Source organism: Gopherus evgoodei, chromosome 8, assembly GCF_007399415.2.
Source record: "Gopherus evgoodei ecotype Sinaloan lineage chromosome 8, rGopEvg1_v1.p, whole genome shotgun sequence".
Lineage (NCBI taxonomy): Eukaryota > Metazoa > Chordata > Testudines > Testudinidae > Gopherus > Gopherus evgoodei.
The window spans coordinates 46,491,976-46,505,322 of record NC_044329.1 but is presented as its reverse complement, the minus strand read 5'-3'; the positions used below and the strand labels follow the sequence as shown (position 1 = coordinate 46,505,322).

Below are 13,347 nucleotides of genomic sequence, written 5' to 3'. Positions count from 1 at the left end.
TCTGCTCAGTGTCCCCATCAGGTTCCTTCGTTTAGCCCTATGACCTCACTCCCGATCCTGTTTTTTCATTAGTTGTCCCCCATAATTACTTGGTGTCCCAGACCTGTGGGTCCTCCCCTTAGGCTGGGGGGAGGTCCATTAGAAGTGGGCGGGCTTTGCCCACCCACCCCTGCTGGATGCCAATAGGACCAGACTCCTGCACCCGCACTTCAAGCCATCTGGTGGAGCGCGGGTCCGCTGCTCTATCTTAGCATTTACCTTTCTGCCACACATCCATCTCCGCCAGAGAACTGGCACGGTTTAGAGGGAAGGGTGACAGAGCAGCTCCAGAAATGGACAGGACTACTCCGGTGTCTGTCCCTTCGAGGGAGGGCACTGGTGCTTAATCAACTGGTCCTGTCCATGCTCTGGTACCGGCTCAACACCCTGGTCCCAGCCCTGAATTTCCTGGCCAACCTCCGGACAGTGATTCTAGAGTTCTTTTGGCCAGGAATGCACTGGGACTCTGCAGGGGTCCTCCATCTGCCCCTGGAGGAGCGGGGCAGGGCCTGAAGTGCCTACGCACTCAAGTCCATGTCTTCCACCTCCAGGCCCTGCAGAGGCTCCTGTATGGTGCAGGTAGTCCAGCGTGGAGCATGCTGGAGCACGCCTTCCTCCGCCACCTCCGAGGGCTCCAATACAACTGGCAGTTCCTTTATCTCCATTGGAGCAGTCTTCTGCGAGACCTCTCCGGACTGATAGCCTTCTTCCAGGACCTCCTCCGGATCTGGAAACTGATTTCGGCCACCAGGTCCGTGGCGGCCGCCAAAGGGGTGGATCTCCTCACAGAGCTCCTGCTACACAACCCCCAGCTCTGTGTGCAGGTGGCGGAGTCCCCCTCGGTGCACCAAAGGTTGGCCCTGGCAGAAGTCACCAGAGTTGGAGACCTCCTGGACTACGACTGGGGAGACTGGCTGGACCCCCTGACACTCGCTCGGCGCATGGGACTCTCCAGACCTCGTACTCCCCAGCGTGTACTTCAGAGGTGAGGGCCGCTTTACCGCCCATTGCTTGGGTCTTCTTTGACCGGATCCTGCGAGAGGACATGCCCCACCCACCCTCCACCCCAGGCCCCCCGGATCTTTTCATTGGGCCCCCATGGCCCCACTCAGCCATCCCACCCCTTCACCGTGATCCGGCTGAATGAAGTGCAGTCAGCTCATTTCCAGACCACACCAAGGAAATATCTGTATATGCTTGTGCTCCACACCCTTCATGTCCTCACCTCATGTCCCATCCTGTCATGAAGTGGTGGGACCTTCTGCCACCTCTGGAGGGTGAGGAACCCCGGTGGACCAGCCTATATTCCACCCTGATCCCAAAGCCCGCTGGGGATATTAGTTGGGAGCTCCTTCACAGAGCCGTGAGCACGGGCGTCTTTTTGGCGCAGTTCACCGGTGCCAGACACCTGCCCCTTCTGCAGCATGAGGGAGACCCTGACGCACGTGTATCTGGAGTGTGCCAGGTTGCAGCCCCTATTCTGGCTTCTCTTAAACATCCTGTTACATTTTTGGCTGCACTTTTCCCCTCACCTCCTTATCTATGCACTCCCCATCTGTGGCCCCACCAAGCCCGCAGGACCTCCTTGTCAGCCTCCTCCTAGCACTGGCCAAAATGGCCATCTGCAAGACCAGAGAGAGGAGACTGACTGACTGACAGGGTTTCCTGCGATTCCAGGGCCTATTTCTGATCCTCTGTCTGTTCACGCATCCAGGTGGAGTTCTTCTGGGCGGTGTCCGCTGGCTCCCTTGACACTTTCGAGGAGCAGTGGGCGCTGTCCGGGTTCTCTGCTCAGTGTTCCCATCAGGTTCCCTTCAGATAAGGGGGGAGGGATTGCTCAGTGGGTTGAGCATTGGCCTGCCAAACCTAGGGTTGTGAGTTCAATCCTTGAGGGGGCCATTTAGGGAACTGGGGTAAAAATCTGTCTGGGGATTTGTCTTGCCTTGAAGAGGGGATTGGACTAGATGACATCCTGAGGTTCCTTCCAACCTGATATTCTATGATTTAGGCCTGGGACCTGTTATATCTTTAGTTGTCCCCTGTAATTAATTGAGATCCTGGACTCTGTGGATTCTCCCCTTAGGCTGGGGGAAGTCCTTTAGCAGTGGGCTTCCACCTGCAAATGCTCCATCTGTCAGTTCACAGGCTGATGATCTGGAACAAGGAATAAACATTCATGTGAATTCAGCTAAAGACTAAATGCCGCAAACAGTGGTACAAGAAGTAAAGGAGGAAAAAATCAGCACTGCACACTGTTATATTTCCACTAAAGGAATGAATTGCCTGTGACAATGGTACCAGTTCAATCAGCACACCAGGATGCTGCCCCTAGGACAGCACAAAGATGTCCCTCCTATGAGTTCTCCTTTTATACAGTGATACAAACAAGTTATGTATTACACTCCAGGCAGGGCCGGTGAAACCATTTAGGTGATCTAGGCGGTCGCCTAGGGCGCTTGAATTTGGGAGGCGGCATTTTCTTCGGCAGCGACTGCAGCGGCTGGATCTTGGGCTGCCCCGGTCACTGCCGGCATTTAGGCGGAGGGAGCTGGGGCAAGGGAGTGCGGGGAGGGCCGCCTGCAGCAAGTGAGGGGGGGGCAGCACGCAGGGGAACTCCCTGCCCCAGGTCACCCCTGCCCTGCCTTCTCCCCGAGCACGCCGTGATTGGCGCCGCAAGCCTGGGAGGCAGGAGAAGTGAAGCAACGACGGAGTGCTCGGGGAGGAGGCGGAGCAGGGGTGAGCTGGGGCGAGGGGAGTGCCTCAGTGCGGAGGGTGGTGAGCTGCTGCAGGGGCGGCGCCTCAGGGCAGGAGCTCAGGGACGGGGAAGGGCGCAAGGTGGAAGTTTCGCCTTGGGCGCGAAACATCCTTGCACTGGCCCTGACTCCAGGTGTTGTTAGTTTCCATCCTTATCCTTGTACCTGCTAGTTCAAACAAAACATCCTCATCCATTATCCTATCATCCCCTCCTTATCTTTACAAAGGTGTGTTCTTGTGCCATATATTAAAAATGTGTTTATATCAGTTATTCTCAACCTATTTATCATTGTGGGCTGCGTGTGCAGCCCACAAAGTGTTAAGTGGGCCGCAGGTTGAGAACCACAGTGCCCCCCACCTAACTCCCCCCACAAACCCCTATGCCCAGTGCTCTCCACCCATAGACCTCTCCACAGAGTGGGGCCAGGAGCAGAGTGCCGGGTGTGAGGTGAGCGGCAGGGACCCCAACCCCGAACTCCACTGCGTGGGGACCCTGACCCTGCTGCATCTGTCGTCTATTTGCATAAATCCAAAGTAAAAAGCAGCTGTCCTTCAAGGACTGTATTTGGGAGTACTTTGCAGGCAAAGAGTACTAATTAACAAACAAGTGCAAATAACATAATGGGTTTTATGTTTTTAATGAGTACCTAGCTACCAGTTCTCTAAGTTTGTTAAAAGTCTGCTCTTCTGAAGTTCATTGTCCTTATTCCGCTGCTCTCACTCGTTCCTTTGCTTAGAACCATGAAGTATATCACTTCATGATCACTTTCACCCAAATTGCCTTTCACCTTTAGATTCTCAACCAATTCCTCCCCGTTGGTCTGAATCAAGTCTAAAATGGCTGCCCCACCTCCCCCATTACTTCCTCCACTTTCTGAAACAAAAAGGTGTCCCCAACAATGTTCCCTCTAATTTTTTTCCTCCATGTGAGGAACGAATTTTGTTATGTGTATCAATATTGAGATGATGTGCGTCACCAGTAGAAACAAAAAAGCATAAATATAATATTTTTTAAAAGTTACCATAAGGATAATTACTGCAGCCAGGACAGATTAGGCATTTTAGAACTCACTACTTAAAAGAATTGAATTTAAACATGAGAGAGAAATAAAATTCTGAAATGCACAGACCAGTCAAAAAGTAAAATAACAGCACTTTGAAAGAATAAAATTATAGAGAATATATGTGCATTGCAGGAAGTACCCAGAAGTAACAATAGCAACACAAGTATGTGTTGGGAGGTGAGTGTAAAAGAGACAGAGAGTATGTGTGTCAGACGGAGACTGTGTGTGCGTGAGAGAGAAACACAGAGACTGTGTGTGCGGGAAACACATACTGTGTGTGTGTGTGTGATGGTGGGTGTGAGACACAGACAGTGTGTATGTGTGCTGGCTGCTGGGAAAGTATATGAGAGACCATGCGCTGTCTCTTTAAGGACACAGGCACTCACTGGCAGGCTTGCTCAGACTGCAGCAGCTACCACCAGCTCCCTTCCACTCCTGAGCCCTGTCCCCCAACCCTGCTCTTCAGAGATGAGGTACTTGGGTGAGGAAGGGGACACCCTGACATCAGTGCCCCCTGGTCCCTCCTCCACTCTGCACAGCAAGCAGGAAGGTCCCGAGAGCTGCAGTCCGGGACTCCAAGGCAGAGGGCAGGAGCAATGCAGCTGCAGGAGCAGGGGCTCCTGAACACACATTGCTGGATGTGCAGGGCTCTGCTAATCAAGTGCATGGTGCTTGATTGGCTCTTGGGCGGCCGCACAGCTTAGAGGGAACATAGGTCCCCAGTAAGTTATTGGATGTTTTGTGTTTTGTCGCATTACTTTTCCAACAGATTTCTGGGAAGATAAAGTTCCCCATTACTACCAGGTCTTGCGTTTTGGATATTTCTGCTATTTGTTCTAGAAATGCCTCATTCACCTCCCCTTCCTAATTTGGTGGTCTGGAGTAGACCCCTACCATGATGTCATCCCTATTTTTCCCCCTTTTATCTTTGCCCAGATACTTTCAAATGATCTGCCTCTCACCTCCTTCTGGATCTCAAACGAAATTCCTCCCTTTTCCCCCCTGCCTATCCTTCCTGAACAACTATCCTCCTCTATACCAACTTTGCAGTCATGAGATTTATCCCACCAAGTTTCCGTGAATCCAATTGTCAAAACTTAGCTTATGTGCTAATAATTCCAGTTCCTCCTGTTTATTCCTCATACCCCTTGTATATAGACATCTAAGATATTGAGTAGATTAACCCACTGATTTTCCTCTTATTGTTTGTATGACCCTATTGTAACTTTCCATGTCCCTCCCCCAACATCTAGCTCTCTGTTAAGGCCACCTTCCTTTATGTGTATCTGTGCTTTTGTCACCTGGCCTCTTTGAACCTACTTTAAAGCCTTCCTCACTAGGTTGTGTGAGTTGGTGTGTGAAGATGCTCTTCCCCTTTCTAATCAGGTGGACCCCATCTCTTCCCAGCAGCCTTCTTTCCAGAGCAGCCTTCCATCGCTGAGGAAGCAAAGCTCTCCCATCACCACCATCTGGGCAGCCAAGCATTCATCTCCAATGATCAGCCGCTGTGCTCATCGCTAAGATAGTTCAAATGGTTAGGCAGCCAGGGTGCTGAGACCACCTCCTAGCAGGATGGCTAGCATTGTCTCATCATTTCTTTCTGCTCCCCTGTCTGTCAGCCTGTCTCCATCTGTTGTTCCATTGGGGGCAGGGAACATCTTTTTGTTTAAAATAATTAATACGCTTAAATACCTCATTTCTAATAATAGTAAGTTACTACTGAAGCTTGTGACATGGTATAGAAACCCTGCACTAGCATGGAAGGGGTTAAGGAGCTGCTTTGGGCTAGGGTGGCCCTGCCCCACCGCATCTGCAAATTGGGTCAGGAAGAGGAGTTAAAAGGAAAGAACTCCACTCAGATGGGGCAACCCTCGGAAGGGAACGGGCTGAGTTTCTCTGGCCCTGGAGAGGAAGCTGATAGCCTGCAGAGCCCCTGCCCTCGCAGAATGAGGGTGCAGATCCCTGAGCTAAAATGGGGGGAAAGACTGAGACTTGCACTGGAACCCAGTGACCTCTGACATATACAGTGACATTTGAGGGGGTTCTGAAGTCAGAGGCCCATACCTTGGAGAAAGCTGCTTACAGACTTTCCTTTCCCTTTCTTGTGTTGAACCTAGTTTGATGACTGCTGACGGAGTTGTTGTTTTGCCTGAGAGGGGAAGAAACAACCAAAAGACCTCAGCCAGAAGGTTAAGTACTGGCCCGCTAGAAAGACACACCCTGCAGCACCCGCTAGGGTAGGAGTATTGGATTTATGTGTGTGCACTCCCCATATAGCCCCAAAAGGGGGTGCTGCACCATGGACAGGTGTGTGGCAAAGCTCTTATTAGGAAATCAAAGAAACACAACTAGATGTAAACCATTCACTCTCATGAGAATGGCTCTCAGTCAAAGAAGCTCTTGGCAAGTCACTCAAAGGCCTGTGGTTTCCAACCGCTCCTGTTTCTCTCCCTTTCAGGTTTTCCTTAGCACCAGGCGAGGTGCATGGATACTTGGTCGGATTGGAGAAGAAGGGTACCCCATAGACACAATTTATACCACTCGCTATGTGGAATTCCTCAGGCGCATTGTGCCTCTATCCCTGCTTAACTACTTTGCAGAGAAGAAATTGAATGCAAAATTCAACCATGCAATCTATGGTCTGCAGCCTGCACACAGGTGAGCTGGGGAGATCAGGAGAGTTTCTCCAGGCTGTGGAGCCAGGAGGGGAAGGGTCATGTTCATTCCGCTCCCCCCACCCACCACCACAGGAGAGTGGAGAGCTGGGGCCTGTCAAGCACTGGAGAGAGGGGCAGAGCCTCAGGCCCCATGACAGAATGTAAGATCTCAGGCAAACTTGCAGCTACAGTCTCTAGGGCCTGGGTTGAATCGCTTGCTGTGCCAGATTCCCCCCAGCCAATCTCGGTCCGTCACCTGGGGCCCAGCTTTCACTGCTGCTGCTGCTCTGCCAAATCGGTCAGCATTTGCTTCACCTGGGGCCTAGCTCTTATTCCCATTCCTGCCCTCTAAAACATGCCTATCCCTCAAGTTAAAAATATCTTTGAGGGACGTAAATGCCAAGGAAGAGGAGGAGTTATTTTGTGTGATATATGGGAGTAAACAGAATGGTACTGGATGACATCATTAAGGCATGTCTACACTGACAAACTTACATTGGCACAGATGTACCTCTACAGCTGTGCCGCTGTAAGATCACTCATGTAATCACATTATGCCGATGGGAGCGAGCTGTCCCATTGATACAGTAAAACGAGCTCAACGAGTAGCCATCACTATGTTGGCAGGAGATGCTTTCCTGCGACATAGCGCTGTGCACATGAGCGCTTATGCTGGCAAGACTTACGTTGCTGGGAGTGTTTTTTCACACCCCTAAGTGACAAAAGTGCTGATATAGCTGTTAGTATAGACAGGGCATAAAAAAAAGAGATAATTTTAAGCTGAGTACCTGAAAGAACTTGCAAATAGCAAGCTGTTAGGCCAGGGAATTGTTTGTTGTTATTTATTCATTGATTTGTGGTGGCACCTAGGAGGCCTACTCAAGGACCAGGATCCCATGGTGCAAGATGCTGGACAAACACAGAACAAAAACAGTTTATCAGAGGAAGTGGTGGATGTATAGACTGGACAAAGCAATAGAATTCCTTACATGGAGTGATCCTGCTTATGCAGCAGAATGGACTGAATAACCTGATGTGTCCTTCCCATGGCTTCCAGTTGCAGTGCTAGCACATTGTGTGGGAGGAAATAGTTCTCTTTTCTCCTGGCAGCCTCCTGCCCTGAGGAAGGTCACCTCCTGCCCAAAGAGATCTTCACATTTCTTGTATTTCTTTTCTGCCATTCAGGCTTTTGAGCCAGCACCCAACCATCAACGACGACCTGCCAAACTGCATCATCTCGGGCAAGGTGCTGGTAAAATCAAACATCAGGGCATTCACTGAAACCAGCGCCATCTTTGAAGATGGCACCAGAGAGGAGGACATTGATGTGGTTGTCTTCGCTACGGGATACAGCTTCTCTTTCCCCTTCCTTGGGGACTGTGCCAAAGTGATCAAAAACCAGGTCTCCCTGTATAAATTTGTCTTCCCTCCTCAGCTGGAGAAACCAACTCTGGCTTTCATTGGCCTCATCCAGCCACTGGGGGCCATCATGCCCATTGCTGAACTCCAGGGTCGCTGGGCAACACGTGTGTTCACAGGTATGTGAACCAAAATGCAGGAAATAGTCTAGTGCCTGCTGGGCAGAGAAAGCGCAGACATTTCCAAGGAAATCCTAAGCCAGTGCTGTTCAGGTGCACAAGCTGCCATCTTGCAACATTTCCGCTGCTCTCTGTCTTTCGTCTGCTGTCTTCCTACTGAAAGGTGACCTGGTTATGTTCTTTGCTTCTTTGTGATGCATGTGAGGCCTGGTTGTTTTATTTTGGAAGCTTTCTGTGAAAACTGTCACTTCCCCCAAAAAGATCATTTCCAGCTCTGCTCTCTGTGTACTCCAGCACCCTCCCTCTTTGTTGGTGCTGGAGTCTGGCTAGCTTTCTCTTACCCTTTGGCTGCAGTTAGTTTGCACTTTTGCTCATGCCCTCTCCTTTGCTCACCCACTCCCAGCTCCCTGCCTTTCGAATTCCAGCGCCCCCCTGAATGTTGAGCCTTCCTGGGGGCAGGAGGTGTTGCTGAGAGTTCAAGAGCTGTTACTCTCTAGGGTTTATTTGGGGGCAGAGGAAGAGAGAGGAGGCACAAACAATGCTCTTTTCTCTGAGGCTCTTTATCTTTTCTTTGTTCCTCTTATTGCCCAGGAGCTGTTGCCTCTGTGGCCATGTCTACATCTAAAATTTTGCAGCGCTGGTTGTTACAGCTGTATTAGTACAGCTGTATAGGGCCAGCGCTGCAGAGTGGCCACACTTACAGCAACCAGCGCTGCAAGTGGTGTTAGATGTGGCCACACTGCAGCGCTGTTGGGCGGCTTCAAGGGGGCTTCCGGGAACGCGAGAGCAAACCGGGAAAGGAGACCAGCTTCGCCGCGGTTTGCTCTCGCGTTCCCGGAGCCACCCAGCAAACCGCAGGGAAGGAGACCTGCTTGCTCGGGGTTCCGGGAACGAGAGAGCAAACCGGGAAAGGAGACCAGCTTCGCCGCGGTTTGCTCTCGCGTTCCCGGAGCCACCCAGCAAACCGCAGGGAAGGAGACCTGCTTGCTCGGGGTTCCGGGAACGAGAGAGCAAACCGGGAAAGGAGACCAGCTTCGCCGCGGTTTGCTCTCATGTTCCCGGAGCCACCCAGCAAACCGCAGGGAAGGAGACCTGCTTGCTCGGGGTTCCGGGAACGAGAGCGCAAACCGGGAAAGGAGACCAGCTTCGCTGCGGTTTGCTCTCGCGTTCCCCGAACCACCCTGCAAACCGCAGGGAAGGAGACCTGCTTGCTCGGGGTTCCGGGAACGAGAGAGCAAACCGGGAAAGGAGACCAGCTTCGCCGCGGTTTGCTCTCGCGTCCCGGAGCCACCCAGCAAACCGCAGGGAAGGAGACCTGCTTGCTCGGGGTTCCGGGAACGAGAGCGCAAACCGGGAAAGGAGACCAGCTTCGCCGCGGTTTGCTCTCGCGTTCCCGGAGCCACCCAGCAAACCGCAGGGAAGGAGACCTGCTTGCTCGGGGTTCCGGGAACGAGAGAGCAAACCGGGAAAGGAGACCAGCTTCGCCGCGGTTTGCTCTCGCGTTCCCGGAGCCACCCAGCAAACCGCAGGGAAGGAGACCTGCTTGCTCGGGGTTCCGGGAACGAGAGAGCAAACCGGGAAAGGAGACCAGCTTGATTACCAGAGGCTTCCTCCTTCCACGGAGGTCAAGAAAAGCGCTGGTAAGTGTCTACATTGGATTACCAGCGCTGGATCACCAGCGCTGGATCCTCTACACCCGAGACAAAACGGGAGTACGGCCAGCGCTGCAAACAGGGAGTTGCAGCGCTGGTGATGCCCTGCAGATGTGTACACCTTCAAAGTTGCAGCGCTGTAACTCCCTCACCAGCGCTGCAACTTTCTGATGTAGACAAGCCCTGTGTCTGCGAGCACCTCATGGATCTCCCTTCTGACTTGGGCTTCTCTTTCCTAGGGCTGAACAGATTGCCTTCAGCAAGCAACATGATGGCCGATATTGCACAGAAGAGAGAGGAAATGGCAAAACAGTAGGAACTATTATGTGAATCGGTAACCACTGGGCATGCTGGGAAGGCAGCAGGGCAATCAGCTCCCCACCCACTTCTGCCTATTTCCCTGCTTCACTTTTTTCCTCCCTTTATCCTCATGGGGACCTTTAGCCAACAAACTTTGCATTTCATGCACCCATCCTCTAGGTCTCCCAGGGAAGTATGTGTTAATACAAAGCATGTAAGAAGCAGGGTCCTACTGAACCCCAGACAAGGGGAAATGATCTGTGTGAGTAGGTTTATCCGTCTGCCCCATATATTGTTCCCTTTTTCTTGTTACAGAATTCTATCCCTCACATTCTGCCTTGCTGCCACCACCTATTCCCCTCTCTCTCCCTCTTGCATCCCACATTCCCCTGCCTCCCTATAGTTTTCCTGTCTATTTGCTGCCCTTTCAGCACAGAGGCAGCTGCCTTCACTAGGAGTGGGATTAGATGCTGAACCTCTTTACTAGGAGCAGCCTGTACCACTTGAGAAATCTGTAAGGGGAACAGTGGCTGTAGAGGAGTTGAACTCACCCCTGCAGCGCCTCCTGCTGGTGACTTCTGGAATTAGCTCAATTTCCAGCCTGGAGCACCCTCTGCAGGCCACTGATTCTCCTGTCCTCTGGCCTCATGTTCCTCCCAGGACCCCGGTGCCTCTTTCAGCTGGGTCTCTCCCTCTCAGGGGAACCCCCCACTCCACTATCCCTACTTTGCCTCAGTATTGGCTACTGCCCAGTCTCCATCTAGCCCCCATTCCCTGAGGCAGACTGCAGTATCAGCCACTCATCATAGGCCAAGGGGTTTGGACCTGCTGCCTTTGCCTACCCCTGGGTTGCCCCCTGCAACCCCCAGTACCTCTTGGCCTAATGCTAGGCCACAGCCTGGGGCTTTCCAGGCAGGGTCTCCCCAGCTCCTCTGCCTTTCCCCAGCCCTGCTCCACTCAAAGTATGCTGTCTAGCTCCCTGCAGTCAGCCCCTTTTCCCTCTACAGCCAGAGAGAGACTGACAAGGCTCCTGGCTCACTGCTTCTTATAGGGGCCGGCTAGGCCTGATTGGGACCTGGCCACAGCTGGGCCTGCTTTCTCCCAATCAGCCCAGGCTTCTTGCCCCAGCTACAGCCCTCTCCTGGGCTGTTTTAAGCCCCGAGGGGCAGGAGCAGGGGACCACCCTGCTACAGTGGCCATCTTGGCTGAGGGCATTCTTTGGCTTCAGTCACACTGAAAATAATGGGAGAAGGCAGATATATTGAATAATAGCAAAAATTGCTCACATCAAACTCTCAATCATGAAGTCATAAAAAGTTTTAAACCCCAAATCCTAAGAATATCACACAACTCATGCTAACTTTACAAGTGTTGACAACTCTGGATGGCTGGGTGTTAATTTCCAGCCCTTTTACTTTGCTGTTAAGCACTCCTCAGTATTGTGTAGCAAGTTAACTTTCAGGAGCGTTGGCCCTTCAATTCTACCTAAACACAGAGGGTTGAATAATTTGGGGAAGCTCCAGATTAAGATTTTAAGTAGAAGACAGAGTAAGGTCTGAGGCCAAAGTTGCTTTAGAGAATGTATCCAGCTCCTCAGGAGAATGAAGTGAAACTCATCCCCATCCCACACACAAGATCAACGTGCCACTTGTGTCCCAGTTATGGCCCAAGGGATGTCTGTGCAGGGGTGAATTTCTCTCAGTCAGTGAACAGAAAGCAGCTCGAATCTTTGTAATGAGTGAGAGTAATCCAGCCTCCAAAGGTGCAAGAGTACATCAGCATCTCCTTCTCCTCACATTTCAGAGAGGGAGAGAAGCTCCTTATCCCTCAGGAATGTCATTTCCTGGTCAGTGCAGTCTCCATTTGACAACACTCCAGAGACACCTGCACTTCTTTCTCATTTCAGGTATGTGAAAAGCCAGCGCTATACCATCCAGGCAGATTACATCCCATACATGGATGAAGTGGCCTGCCTGGCAGGGGTCAAGCCCAAAATCTTGTCTCTCTTCCTCATGGATCCAAAGCTTGCCGTGGAGGTTTTCTTTGGCCCCTGCACGCCGTACCAGTACCGCCTGAGAGGGCCAGGGAAGTGGGATGGAGCCAGGAAAGCCATCCTGACCCAGAGAGAACGGATCATTAAACCTCTGAAAACTAGAGTCCTAGATGATTATACAGGTGCCTTGGTGCCTTACTACCTTCAGATTTTTCTCATTGTTGCTTTAATTGCTGTAACTTTTGTTTATTTTCCTTGGTCCTTTTTTCCCCTCTGACAAGTGTCATTTTTCAAGCTGTGAGACCAGTTCATGGTTTCGCTTCTTTCCTTTGCATTCATATGGGCTGACTGGACTATAGTGGGCACCTCTGTTTTCAGCTACCTCAACAAGGTGAGAGCCTGTCTTCTATGTAGGCCAGGCCCGCACAACTCGTAAAGCAGCGAGGGCCACATTACTCCGAAGGAAACAGCTGAGGGCCGAAACCCCCCGGCCCCGCAGAAACACCTCCCCACCCCCAGGACCTCCCGGCCCGGCGGAAACACCCCGCCCCAGCACCACCCAGTCCTGCAGAAACAAACCGTCCTTCCCCAGCACCACCCCACCAAAACAGCTGTGGGCCAAAAAGGAAGGTTGGAGGTGGGGAGGTGATACTTGATTTTAAATCAACCAGGGGCTCCTAGCTGAAGAGGTGGCTGGGAGCCTTCAGGGTCAACTTAAAGGGCCTGGGGCTCCAGCGACTGGGGGAACCCGGAGCTTTGCTGGGCTGGGGAAGGGATTTAAAGGGCTCAGAGCTCCTGCTCCTTAGGGGAGCCCGAGCCCTTGAAATCCCAGCCCCAGCCCATCCGCTGGAGCCGCGGCCGGGATTCAAAGGGCTCTGGGCTGCCTGCAGCCGCGGGGAGCCCTGATCCCTTTAAATCTCAGCCGCGGCCGAGATTCAAAGGGCTCTGGGCTGCCCGTGGCGGCGGGGAGCCCTGAGCCCTTTAAATCTCAGCTGCAGCTGGGAATCTCTGAGGGCAGCCCAGAGCCCTTTGAATCCCGGCCGCAGCTGGGATTAAAAGGGCTCTGGGCTCCCCGCTGCTGAGGGCAGCCCAGAGCCCTATGAATCCCTGCCACGGCTGGGATTTAAAGGGCTCTGGGCTCCCTGCTGCTGCCGGCAGCCCAGAGCCCCTTGATTCCCGGCTATGGCTGAGATTTAAAGGGCTCTGGGCTCCCCGCGGCTGTGGGGAGCCCAGAGCCTTTGAATCCCGGCCGCGGCTGGCAGGGCCAGCTTTAGGAAGTGCAGGGTCCAATTCGAACATTTTCGGCGGGGCCCCGGCAGGGATGACTGAAAAAAAAGTGTAAAAAAAAGC

At 52.4% G+C, this 13,347-nt stretch overlaps 1 protein-coding gene across 3 annotated transcripts in view; it reads left to right on the top strand.

Moving 5' to 3' along the window:
- LOC115656663 (dimethylaniline monooxygenase [N-oxide-forming] 5-like) overlaps positions 1 to 12,486 on the top strand; it is a 28,792-nt gene extending 16,306 nt beyond the window's left edge. The window contains exons 5-8 of one of the 3 annotated variants that reach the window (XM_030573697.1): positions 6,316 to 6,515; positions 7,700 to 8,052; positions 9,944 to 10,016; positions 11,911 to 12,486. In XM_030573697.1, coding sequence (XP_030429557.1) covers positions 6,316 to 6,515; positions 7,700 to 8,052; positions 9,944 to 10,016; positions 11,911 to 12,274 — 990 coding nt within the window. In that variant the 3' untranslated portion in view covers positions 12,275 to 12,486. Of the gene's footprint in view, positions 1 to 6,315; positions 6,516 to 7,699; positions 8,053 to 9,943; positions 10,017 to 11,807 lie in introns of all 3 variants that reach the window. The other 2 variants (XM_030573698.1, XM_030573699.1) reach the window with 2 other exon arrangements.
- Positions 12,487 to 13,347: the final 861 nt, after the last annotated feature.